Source organism: Schistocerca cancellata, chromosome 8 (genome assembly GCF_023864275.1).
Source record: "Schistocerca cancellata isolate TAMUIC-IGC-003103 chromosome 8, iqSchCanc2.1, whole genome shotgun sequence".
Taxonomy (NCBI): Eukaryota; Metazoa; Arthropoda; class Insecta; order Orthoptera; family Acrididae; genus Schistocerca; species Schistocerca cancellata.
Window position 1 is genome coordinate 113,367,474 of NC_064633.1, and position 13,272 is coordinate 113,380,745.

General features: G+C 40.6%; 1 protein-coding gene across 1 annotated transcript in view; it reads right to left on the minus strand.

The window, feature by feature from the left end:
- Positions 1–13,272, minus strand: part of LOC126095410 (semaphorin-2A-like) — a 532,909-nt gene that overhangs the window by 156,485 nt on the left and 363,152 nt on the right. Inside the window, exon 4 of the mRNA XM_049910208.1 lies at positions 6,911–6,973. Within this exon, the coding sequence (XP_049766165.1) occupies positions 6,911–6,973 (63 nt within the window). The remainder of the gene's footprint in view (positions 1–6,910; positions 6,974–13,272) is intronic.

Here is a 13,272-nt window from a genome sequence, read left to right on the forward strand (position 1 = left end):
CCTGGAACTTTCACGTTTACTTTATTCTGTGTGCTATTGTACAATTTCGACCTTGGTCCGTTATCAAGCATCTTGACGTTTTGCAGAAACATTGCTAAATATTTAGCTATCGCATGTTATGCCATGCTCTTTCATCTCCCTGCACTTTCATAGCCTTCACTCCATATCGCACAAACATCAGGCTTGATAGCCAAGCGTTTCCGTTAATGCGAGGAAAATGGTATAATAAAGTTTAAAAATAAAAACATATTACATTTGGTGCTGCATTTAATAAATGTGTGTTGATTGACGGAAAAAGCATTCCGTTTGTGCCGGAAATGTGAAGGTTTTTAAAATATAATACTGCCCAATCACTAAAAATTGGGAAGACCTGCACTGGGAATGGATAGCGTTAGAAGCGGTCTTTTTCAGAGGTTCACTACGACCTAAGGACCAGGGGACTGACCTGGGGAGTAGCGCAAAGAGAACCAGTAGATGGAATGTGGAATGTGAGTATCTAGTATGGGTGCAGACAAGGCTGTGGGTCAGTGTAGACTGGAAGAGGAAAGGAGTAGGTGTAAGGCCCCTCTCCAGGGATAGTAAACCTTACCGCATAAACAGGATTGTGGTGATTACAGCCTTGCCTGGATATATCTAAATAAAATATTCAATATTAACTACAATTTATTCGTGCATCTATGTGTATTGCGAGGCTGTTTAGTAGGGTTTGGATGTTATGGGCTTTCTGATGGATGGTAATTAGGTGATCCTAGTATGATAATTGCACGTCGGGCATTAGTCTAATGTATTTCAGTGTGTTAGTTGGCTGGGCAGGAATATTGTAAATGCTGAGGTAAAAGTCATGGATAATAATGATTTCGTGTTTTCAGGGCCACTGGTTACACCAGGAGGAAAACTGGTTAACGTAGAGTAGAAAGAATCGTTGGGATTTCTGGAGTGAAGGGAAGCAGTGTCATCAGCATACTGAAAGATGCCTACTAATGGTGTGGTCTGACCAAACCAGAAGCGTACAGGATATAAAGGAGACGAGAGAGGACGGAATCTTGGCGCAGGAGTACGGAAAATACTGGTAATAGCGACCAAGGATGGACTATTAGGTAGAAAGGAGTCAATAAAATGGACATAGTTAATGGGAAGTGCTTGTATCTGGAGTCTGAAAAGATGACCTGAATGCCATATATGGGTTATATGGTCTTTATATGTCAAGAGGAAGAAAATTATGGATTTCTTGTTCTTACACTGATAGGACAGGATATGTGTATGGTAGAGGAGTTTGTTAACACAGGGGTTACCACAACACACTAGTTAACAGGAATGAGTAGGAGCTGATTCAAGTGTTTATAAATGCATTGGGAACTAATGGATTCGAAGACCTTGCTGACCACTGAACTTCGGCTGATGGATCGATATGAAGAATTATTCCTACGGGGTTTGTTTCCTACGAGAAAAAATTAGATTTTGGAGATTTTGCATGATTTTGGAGCGTAGCCTATAGAGACGATGGTGTTGTAAAAGATTGCAAAATTTTACTAGGGAGGAATAGGGACACTCTTTTATGTGTCTGCATGTAATGTACTCGCGACTCGGAGCAGTTTTGTGATTTTTGGTAGTTGTTGTTGTTGTGGTCTTCAGTCCTGAGACTGGTTTGATGCAGCTCTCCATGCTACTCTATCCTGTGCAAGCTTCTTCATCTCCCAGTATCTACTGCAACCTACATCCTTCTGAATCTGCTTAGTGTATTCATCTCTTGGTCTCCCTCTACGATTTTTACCCTCCACACTGCCCTCCAATGCTAAATTTGTGATCCCTTGATGCCTCAAAACATGTCCTACCAACCGATCCCTTCTTCTAGGCAAGTTGTGCCACAAACTTCTCTTCTCCCCAATCCTATTCAATACCTCCTCATTAGTTATGTGATCTACCCACCTTATCTTCAGCATTCTTCTGTAGCACCACATTTCGAAAGCTTCTATTCTCTTCTTGTCCAAACTAGTTATCGTCCATGTTTCACTTCCATACATGGCTACACTCCATACAAATACTTTCAGAAACGACTTCCTGACACTTAAATCTATACTCGATGTTAACAAATTCCTCTTCTTGAGAAACGCTTTCCTTGCCATTGCCAGTCTACATTTTATATCCTCTCTACTTCGACCATCATCGGTTATTTTACTCCCTAAATAGCAAAACTCCTTTACTACTTTAAGTGTCTCATTTCCTAATCTAATTCCCTCAGCATCACCCGACTTAATTTGACTACATTCCATTATCCTCGTTTTCCTTTTGTTGATGTTCATCTTATATCCTCCTTTCAAGACACTGTCAATTCCGTTCAACTGCTCTTCCAAGTCCTTTGCTGTCTCTGACAGAATTACAATGTCATCGGTGAACCTCAAAGTTTTTACTTCTTCTCCATGAATTTTAATACCTACTCCGAATTTTTCTTTTGTTTCCTTTACTGCTTGCTCAATATACAGATTGAATAACATCGGGGAGAGGCTACAACCCTGTCTTACTCCTTTCCCAACCACTGCTTCCCTTTCATGTCCCTCGACTCTTATAACTGCCATCTGGTTTCTGTACAAACTGTAAATAACCTTTCGCTCCCTGTATTTCACCCCTACCACCTTCAGAATTTGAAAGAGAGAATTCCAATCAACATTGTCAAAAGCTTTCTCTAAGTCTACAAATGCTAGAAACGTAGGTTTGCCTTTTCTTAATCTTTCTTCTAAGATAAGTCGTAAGGTCAGTATTGCCTCACGTGTTCCAACATTTCTACGGAATCCAAACTGATCTTCCCCGAGGTCGGCTTCTACCAGTTTTTTCCATTCGTCTGTAAAGAATTCGCGTTAGTATTTTGCAGCTGTAACTTATTAAACTGATAGTTCGGTAATTTTCACATCTGTCCACACCTGCTTTCTTTGGGATTGGAATTATTATATTCTTCTTGAAGTCAGAGGGTATTTCGCCTGTCTCATACATCGTGCTCACCAGATGGTAGAGTTTTGTCATGACTGGCTCTCCCGAGGCCATCAGTAGTTCAAATGGAATGTTGTCTACTCCCGGGGCCTTGTTTCGACTCAGGTCTTTCAGAGCTCTGTCAAACTCTTCACGCAGTATCTTATCTCCCATTTCGACTTCATCTACATCCTCTTCCATTTCCATAATATTGTCCTCAAGTACATCGCCCTTGTATAAACCCTCTATATACTCCTTCCACCTTTCTGCCTTCCCTTCTTTGCTTAGAACTGGGTTGCCATCTAAGCTCTTGATATTCATACAAGTGGTTCTCTCCTCTCCAAAGGTCTCTTTAATTTTCCTGTAGGCAGTATCTATCTTACCCCTAGTGAGATACGCCTCTACATCCTTACATTTGTCCTCTAGCCATCCCTGCTTAGCCATTTTGCACTTCCTGTCGATCTCGTTTTTGAGACGTTTGTATTCCTTTTTGCCTGCTTCATTTACTGCATTTTTATATTTTCTCCTTTCATCAATTAAATTCAGTATTTCTTCTGTTACCCAAGGATTTCTATTAGCCCTCGTCTTTTTACCTAATTGATCCTCTGCTGCCTTCACTACTTCATCCCTCAGAGCTACCCATTCTTCTTCTCCTGTATTTCTTTCCCCCATTCCTGTCAATTGTTCCCCTATGCTCTCCCTGAAACTCTCTACAACCTCTGGTTCTTTCAGTTTATCCAGGTCCTATCTCCTTAAATTCCCACCTTTTTGCAGTTTCTTCAGTTTCCAATCTGCAGTTCATAACCAATAGATTGTGGTCAGAATCCACATCTGCCCCTGGAAATGTCTTACAATTTAAAACCTGGTTCCTAAATCTCTGTCTTACCATTATATAATCTATCTGATACCTTTTAGTATCTCCAGGATTCTTCCATGTATACAACCTTCTTTTATGATTCCTGAACCAAGTGTTGGCTATGATTAAGTTATGCTCTGTGCAAAATTCTACAAGGCGGCTTCCTCTTTCATTTCTTACCCCCAATCCATATTCACCTACTACGTTTCCTTCTCTCCCTTTTCCTACACTCGAATTCCAGTCACCCATGGCTATTAAATTTTCATCTCCCTTCACTATCTGAATAATTTCTTTTATCTCATCATTTCATCAATTTCTTCATCATCTGCAGAGGTAGTTGGCATATAAACTTGTACTACTGTAATAGGCATGGGCTTTGTGTCTATCTTGGCCACAATAATGCGTTCACTATGCTGTTTGTAGTAGCTAACCCGCACTCCTATATTTTTTATTCATTATTCAACCTACTCCTGCATTACCCCTATTTGATTTTGTATTTATAACCCTGTAATCACCTGACCAAAAGTCTTGTTCCTCCTGCCACCGAACTTCACTAATTCCCACTATATCTATCTTTAACCTATCCATTTCCCTTTTTAAATTTTCTAATCTACCTGCCCGATTAAGGGATCTGGCGTTCCAAGCTCCGATCCGTAGAACGCCAGTTTTCTTTCTCCTTTGGTAGTACTTGTTCTATATCATATGCTGTGACGCATATGTTCAGCTCCGTCTGTGGCATGATGTCCAAGTAGTGGAAGCTTGGAGCAAGTGGTGGGATAGTGGTGTCTGTACGTTCATGCATACAGGGAATAGGGAGTAATCTGAATGAGTCATTAGGAATTGTGAAGAGATAGGATTAGCTTCGCTCAGGTGTCAGTTACGGGTGGGTTTTTGTAAAGACTAAGTACTGAGTAGTGGCCCTGCGGACTGTAACTCGGAAAAAAAAATCTTTCCAGTACTCTGAGAAGTTAATGGGGCATGTCTGGCACTTAGCCTGGTATCGTCCAGCGTTGCTGACAAGCCACTGCAATCATCGGTGTCCTGTGAGACTACGCTGATTCTGAGCCAAATGGAACGATCAGTACAAGAGACAGGACTCACGTTGGACGAGTTTTACTAGTCTCTTGCACATGCTATTTTTTAAGAATGTCTAGAGCCACTGTGCTATTCAATGCAAACGCCATTAATACGAGTACACATAACAAATTTAACAGTGCACGTATTATCACGTAATTGTCTGTAGTGCCATGACATGTCCAGTCACTATGTGCAACTCAAGTGTAATGCGCTCTAATAAATAAAATTTAATAACTGAAATTTGTGATGTGTATGCATATTAATTGTGCTAGTGGTGCAGGTTCTTATTACAAATACTATAATTACACTCAAAGTGCATTGGACTGCCTACAGTCATCAAATACAACATGTTACGTGATATGCTTGTTGTGACCTTATGCGATTTCTACAAGCAGGAGAAAGCTCAATGGAAGACATAAAACAAGAACTACTTTATTTTAAGAAACAAATTAGTATTGATTCACCTATAGTCCACTCACGTGATTAGGTGTCTGATATTTAAACAAATTTATATTTCTTAGGGAATATGGATCCTGAAGTCTCTTGTGTTTATGACCTAAGGACTAGTCTGAGTGTAACATGGCTGTTGCAGTTCACAATCATTGATGAGTGAGAGCAGAGTTCTATGTCCAGACGGACCATAAGAGAAAGGCCGTCCATAACCCAGTCAGTGAAGAAGCAGATAACGAAGTCCATTGTCGTTGGACAGAGACTCAGTGCTGGTGGCTGGATGCTCGAGGTGGCTATGCACCCATGGTGCAGTGGCTGGAACTGGCTGGATGCTTGACAACTGTGATAAGGAAATCCTCATTTCGGTCAATGAACTGAAATGATAGTATAATGGCTGGGGGGGAGGGAGTATTCTAAATACACGCCCAGTGGAAGGACACCTGATTGGCACTCGGTGGACGCGTGATTCATGGACAATAAACAGTGTCGAGTATTGCAGTGCTGTTGGTTGCATACTCGCGCCGCAGGTGGCGACCTTGGCAAGGCTGATGCAGCACGTCTCTGTTGTGGCTTCTGGAAGTATTCTCGACAGCAAACTGCTGTGTTGATATTGTTGGCCAGAATGTTTCCGTTCGATCTTCCAGAGGCACTGCCGCGAGCGGGCCGGAGCTTTGGCATCCCGACGTACACGCCTGTATTGCTGGTAGCTGTTGTCGAGCAATAAACAAGGATACACCTATGCCATAGCTCATTTTCGACAAGTTTACTGCCTATAAATGTCCTGGCACCTGAAAATGTCATGAGGCCAAAACTGTGCAATTAATGAAGTAATAGTGACAGTGCAGGTAGTATGTAATAACTTAAAATATTTATTGCAATTTCAGTCAAACTCATAGAATTAAATGGATCACCAAATGAAGAAGCTACAGAACTCGCTTATCTTGTATCCTACCTGTAAACATTGCGTGGAACTGCACATCAATAAATATTCTACAGGTCGATTTTGAAGAGTTGGATCAATATGATTGACCAATATCCCAAGACACCACGAATATCTGTACTTACGTCTACTTCACCTTAGTTGTGTAGTATTCTCACTGATTGACTCCTGCTGTTTTTTCTCTACGCTTGCTCGATCTGTATGTATTCTGGCATCCAGTTTTTCTTATTACTGAAAATATAAATACTAAAACGTTTGAACGCAATGATAATTTGTTGAGTGACTATTTCTTCCCTTCTGTAAAAAAAAAAAAAAAAAAAAAAATTGTAGGCTGTCCTAGGACTTCGATGGTTTCAGTCAAACGTCTCGGCAGTTTGGAAGTGAGGCGCAGGTAATTCCCGACTCAGTACATCGGAGAGGGGATTTCCGGTTCTGGCATTTCTCTTATGTCCAATGTGTACCTCATGACAAACGATCAGAACTGAGGGGATTGAACTTTTCTGTTTATTGCTGGGGCAGTGTCTACCACTGTCTCGGTCAAATTCAAATATTTGTGTTTGTGCGCAATACATAATAAACTGTTGTAAAAATAGACCTCAGTAATAAGGAGGCCTGCTGGATCTTACCTCAGATTTTCCTTTGGAGACACAGTTGGCCACGTGGCTAGGCTCAGAATTCAACGAATCCTTCTGTAACAGAAGAGTACAGGGATATATCAGTGTTGCCGTCAAATCAAATTAAGCAGCTAGTATACCTTAAAGAGGGAGATATATACTTTACATGGTAGCAATAAGGGACTGCTGGAGAGACGCACTCTGTTCGGTTGCAAGTGAAACGTTATTTCTAGGAAGCTACACTCATAAAATCTTGTTCAGATTATGCGTCTCCAGCACACTCGACAGCCACACGCACGCGCGCGCGCGCGCACACACACACACACACGCACACACACACACACACACAAACGCTAGCATGGCGATTTCATTCATCTTAATAGTTGGTTACTTGAAAGTAAACAAAGTTTGCGTCTTACGATAACGGTGGTAACTGTAGTTGAGAGAATATAGCTGGTCTACTCTACTGGACATACATCCACGATTCCACTTTTTAAGGGGAGTAGGACGACAAACGGGCCGACTTGGGGCAGGAGAGGCATCACAGGACATTTTAGTTTCCAGTGTCTACACTTTCACAAATAAATTCATAAAACTTTGTCTGCATCACCAGGAAGGATTCAGGATTCACACTCATTGCAGTGGAAGTTCGAAAACATAACAAAATAATTTTTTTTACATGTGAAATTTCATCATTTTTACCCTTACTAATCGCTGCATTTGTTGCTATAGGTACACCTTTCTTCATAATTTAAAGAGATTATTCGATAAATTTTGCACAGCATACATACCATACTTACAGGTGTATGAAACTCTAGAATTTATTTAAATTATGAAAAAACGAATGAGCTGTTCTATTTTAAACTTCATGTTTAGAAAAAACACAAATTTTATAGTTCATTACCTCAATTTTTACTACGATTTTTAATAGATTTGGAAAATTCTAGAGTTTCATACACCTTGAAGTATGGTTTCTATGCTGTGCAAAATTCATCTAAGAGTCTCTCTTACTTATGAAGAAAAGTGTACCTATAGCAACAAATGCTGCCATTAGTAGGTGAAAAAAATGATGAAATTTCACTTGAAAAAAAATTACTTCGTTATGTTTTCGAACTTCCACTGCTATGAGTGTGAATTCTGAATCCTTCCTGGTCATTCTGACAAAGTTTTATGAATTTATTTGTAAAAGTATAGACAGTGGAAATTAAAATGTCCTGTGGTGCCTCTCCTGCTCCAGGTCGGCCTGTTTGACGTCCTACCCCCCCCCCCCCCCCCCTTAAATGACTGTTATTTACAAAACATCTGGTGTAACAACAGAACAAGCAGATCCAACAAAATGAATATCTATACAGTACAGATTATAAGCCTTGACCTCCACATAAGTTAGAAACTGAATGCAGGTCGCATAGAGACTGTGGGAGAAATTATGAGCAATGTCATATCCAGAGTATAAGGTGACTCCATCAGCAACCTCTTGCTGAAAGCCGGACTGTAAGCAACGACACCGCTTGGAATAAATCAGCTCGAATCTCTTCAAGGAATAGCTTACAACTAATAGCGTACCACATGATGCATCTAAGAGTTGATATTAATAATGGCAGCAAATACTGGTAAGGAATTTTGATGCTGTTCTGCCTATGCATCGTTGACCAGGAGAGTTAATACGGAACAGAATCAAATATGGACATACGGAACAATTTGTTGGCGTCACAACGAGGAAAGGCATACACTGCAGTGAATGCACGCGTACGGCGGTGGTTGAGAGAACAGTGGAAAATGTACGATACATCCACTATGTTATGCAACCCTTTCTGCTAATGTTCTTGTGGACAAGAAAGGTTTTGTGGCAGAATTGTTCTATGGAGAAGAAGTGCCTTGAATTCTAGGGATGCGAATGATTTTTTTTTTCCTCGAAGAAACACATGTCCATTACAAGAACATAATTTAAGTATCCTGCCGCAAGATTAATGCAACACTCTCAAGAGAACTGTTCAGTGGCACCAGGGGACAATTTGTGCATGGTTATGGGTTGTAGTGTGAGTAATTCATTTGTGATCTCTGCGCCACACAGTGTTAACCGCAACCGCACGGACAACTCCAGCATTCCTCCCATCAGACCGACAACCCAAACACAGTCATCACACTACTGACGTAGTGCCTCCTACTTATTAGCCTCGTTGCTCCAGGCATTTCCCTAATTCTCAAAAGAGTTAGAGTTTGGGTTGCATCTGCGCCGAAAGGATCATTTTCCGTCATTGCCTTAATTAATTGTACGTGTGATGTCTGACCTTTCGGACATGTCCAAAACAGCAGACACCATTTTTATACTGCAGCCACTGTGAATCAATACACAAAGTAATTCAGTTAGCTCCTGTGAGCATTGCTTTACATCAGTGGACCAAGCTGAAAATTTCGAACCCTGACGCACTGCGATGCGCTGACCACTACACCATTCAGTCACAGAGGTTACTGCATATTCACATACTACAGTAGCGAGCGTCGAATCAGACCGAATTCTCAACTTATACCGCGTGCCACTGATGTAGTTCCCTTGATAATTAAACTCATTACTCGCATCAACTGGGCGAACCCCACAAGAGTTCCAGTTCGATGTGCATCTGCACCGAAGGGATGTTTTGCAGTCATCGCGCTGATTATAAATGTGATATCTGTTCTTTCGGATATGTCTAAAAGAAAACACACCTATTGATCCTGTAACCACTCTGAATCATGATGTAAAGGAATTGAAGACTTTAGATTTCACGGGTCATTGATTTATATCAAAGTTTGTACCAGACCGTGATTCTGATCTGGGTCTAACGCTTACTCGCCCGTTGCACTGATCACTGGACTATCCAGACACAGCGGTCACAACAACTGCATGGCCTGCCACAGCATGCCTCGCCTCACACCCAATTTCTCAACTTATACCGCACTTCGTACGTAGTGTCCCTGCTCATTACACTTATTACTCGCAGCATCTCGCCGATTCTTATAAAATTTTGAGCTTGTTGTGCATTTATACCTAAATGATCATTTTCTATCGTTGCCTACACCGGTTATAGATGTGTTGCCTGTTCTTTCGGCGGAGGTTCGAGTCCTCCCTCGGGCATGGGTGTGTGTGTTTGTCCTCAGGATAATTTAGGTTAAGTAGTGTGTAAGCTTAGGGACTGATGACCTTAGCAGTTCAGCCCCATAAGATTTCACACACATTTGAACTTTTTTTTTTTGTTCTTTCGGTTATGACCAACAGAAAAGACACAGTTTTTATCATGGAGCGATTATGAATCAAAGGACAAAGAAATGAAATATACTAGCTGTCATTGGGATTGATTTATATCGATGGAGCTATCAAGACTTTCTGCTGGACTGAGATTCGTACCAGAGTCTCTTGCTTACTGGACAGGTACACAGACTGCCACACCACAGAGTGGTGACTCCTACTGCATAGGCTACCATAACCGGCCTCCTGTCAGATCCAAATTCTGAACTTATACTACACACTACTGATGTAGTTCCCTTGCTTATTACGCTCATTGCTCGTGGCATCCCCCGATGCCCGTAGAAGTTAGAGCCTGATGTGCATCTGGACTGAACGGATTATTGTCCATTTGTTTTGGTCTTCTGATGACTTTATTAGTCGATAAACGACAGCGTCATCTGCAAACAACCGAAGACGGCTGCTAAGATTGTCTCCAAAACCGTTAATATAGATAAGGAACAGCAAAGTTCCTGTAACACTACCTTGGGGAACGCCAGAAATCACTTGTGTTTTACTCGATGACTTTCCGTCAATTACAACGAACTGTGACCTCTCTGACAGGAAATCACAAATCCACTCACATAACTGAGACGATATTCCATAAGAACGCAATTTAACTACGAGCCGCTTGTGTGGTAAAGTGTCAAAAGTCTTCTGGAAATCCATAAATACGGAATCGAACTGAAATCCCTTGTCAGTAGAACTCGACACTTTATGGGAATAAAGAGCTAGTTGTGTTTCACAGGAACGATGTTTTCTAAACCCATGTTGACTGTGTGTCAATAGACCGTTTTCTTCGAGGTATTTTATAATGTTCGAACACAATGTATGTTCTAAAATCCTGCTGCATATCGACGTTAACGATATGTGCCTGTAATTTTGTGGTTTACTCCTACTGCCTTTTTTGAATATTGGTGTGACCTGTACAAGTTTACAGTCTTTGGGTACGGATCTTTCGTCGAGCGAACGGTTGTATATGATTGTTAAGTATGGAGCTAATGCAGCAGCATACTCCGAAAGGAACCTAATTGATATACAGTGTGGACCAGAAGACTTGCTTTCCTAGGACTGTGCAGGAGGTAAGCATCTAAGTAGGGCACAAACAGCGCTCGCTGTATGTGCCCTTGTCGAAGTATTTATAACCAATTCCAGTTCTGTGGCAAGTGTAAAGGAAAACTTTGTTTTTGAGGCAGTGTATTCATCGTTTTTAGTATAGCGAACATACATTTATAACCAATGTCCCACCACCTGAAGTTTCCAGTCCTGCCTGTAGGTTCTTTAGCCATAGTAGTTCATTATCACACAGATTTCAGGACCAAGACTACTATGTGACACAACACATTTTTAAGTATCCAAATATTTTTAATCCATGTTAGTAAAGAAATTTGTATAGGTATGTCATTTAAAATTAGATATCCTATGAGATCATATACTCACTGTTGAGTTTGAAAATGTTAGTTGTGTGTCAAAAATCTACAAATGTTAAAGGTTTATTTTATTTGGCGCAATGTGATTAATTATGGAATTTTGTTTGTGCTTAGAGTTAACAATAAATACTGTGGGATCTATAGGCTGTATTTTACATCCTTGATAGTGCATCGTAATTTCTCAGAAACGAGCAATCACCGGAATTTATGTACGTCTCTATATATGTATTTCCATTTGCACCATCTGTGTCGTTTTTGATGTAGTTCCAGTTCATAGCTCAGGAATTGAGTTATGGGAATAGAAATATCGATGTCTGTCAACAGGAGATCGAACGCGATATGACTCTCGCGAGGCATCGCGTGCTGTCGCAATATGGAAACTCCGCTCTGGTCGCGAACACAAGGCAGTCTGGAAGACATCCGATAACTGCACTTGAGTTTCCGCACTGAATCACAGCCCGTCGTATCACGCGATGGGGATGAATAACGGCGAACATCCCACAGCACAGGTGTTCCGAAGTGCGGTTACGAGGTCACAGCTGACCACTGACCCACATATTTCTAGGGTAGAATCTTTATTAAAGGACGACACCGGATAATGTAGAATAGTACAGCAATAAAAAGCAATTGTAAAAATACATATGCACAGAAGAAACTATCGATTTCTGCACTGATAAGCTTGTCGAACAAAATAGCTACGTAAAAGACACTGTATGCATTGTAATTCTAGTAACTAGAGGTCATGTGACTCTTCAGTGCTGGCATATGTAGTATACGTGAAAGTGCGTGCATGTGACAGACTGTTACGTTGAGCCATCGCAATAACGTAGGTCGACGTGCAAAGGTGGCAGAATGGTAGAAAGAATCTGTCCTTTCTAAATACGTATTGACTCTTAATCGACCGTGACTGCTTCAAAACAATTAAAGATATTTTATTGCCCAAACCGGTGGGATGTTTCAAAACTTGTTTTAAGGAGCATATTGACTCTTTGAGACTTGAAAAAGGCTACTGCGAAACAGACAGAAGAAACAAGGCTCAGAGCAGAAGTATACAATGATATGAAGGTATTTGGAGAAGCGCTGGTAAATGGACAAAAGTGGAAAGACGATATCTTAAATGAAATTACAGCTATCCAGAATTCGTATTTTCTCATCAACTTCAGTTCAGTATTGTTTAAAAATGAAACGAGTAACAAGTAAGAATATGTATAAATATGGGATAAAATGGTAATATAGTTACAACTACTTAAAATAATTTTTTACCGTCATTTTTAATATCAACTTGTCACAACCTCCCTTGTAGTATATCGACCAACATTAGAATAGCGACAACAATCTATGCAGAAAGCATTGCAAGTGACTGATAACCTCGCGATCGACACACCGATAGTTAAATCGAAATAAAGTTTGTTTTGATATCATTCTTGTTTTTATTAGACACGACGGTTGGTTGTGAACTCGTGTTTGAAATGTCCCTTGCTAGTTTGTGAACAATGGTTAAAAAATCGAAAAATCCATAGCAAAGGAAGCAGCTGAACACACCACAGAAAGACAATCATTTCGTATGAGCGACGATAAGCAGTACACCTGCCAAGACTGCACAAAACAACTTTAATAAATGTTTGTACCTCTGTTAAAAGTTTTTATATTGAAATTGTAGTCTGAATACGAGAGTATACCTCGAA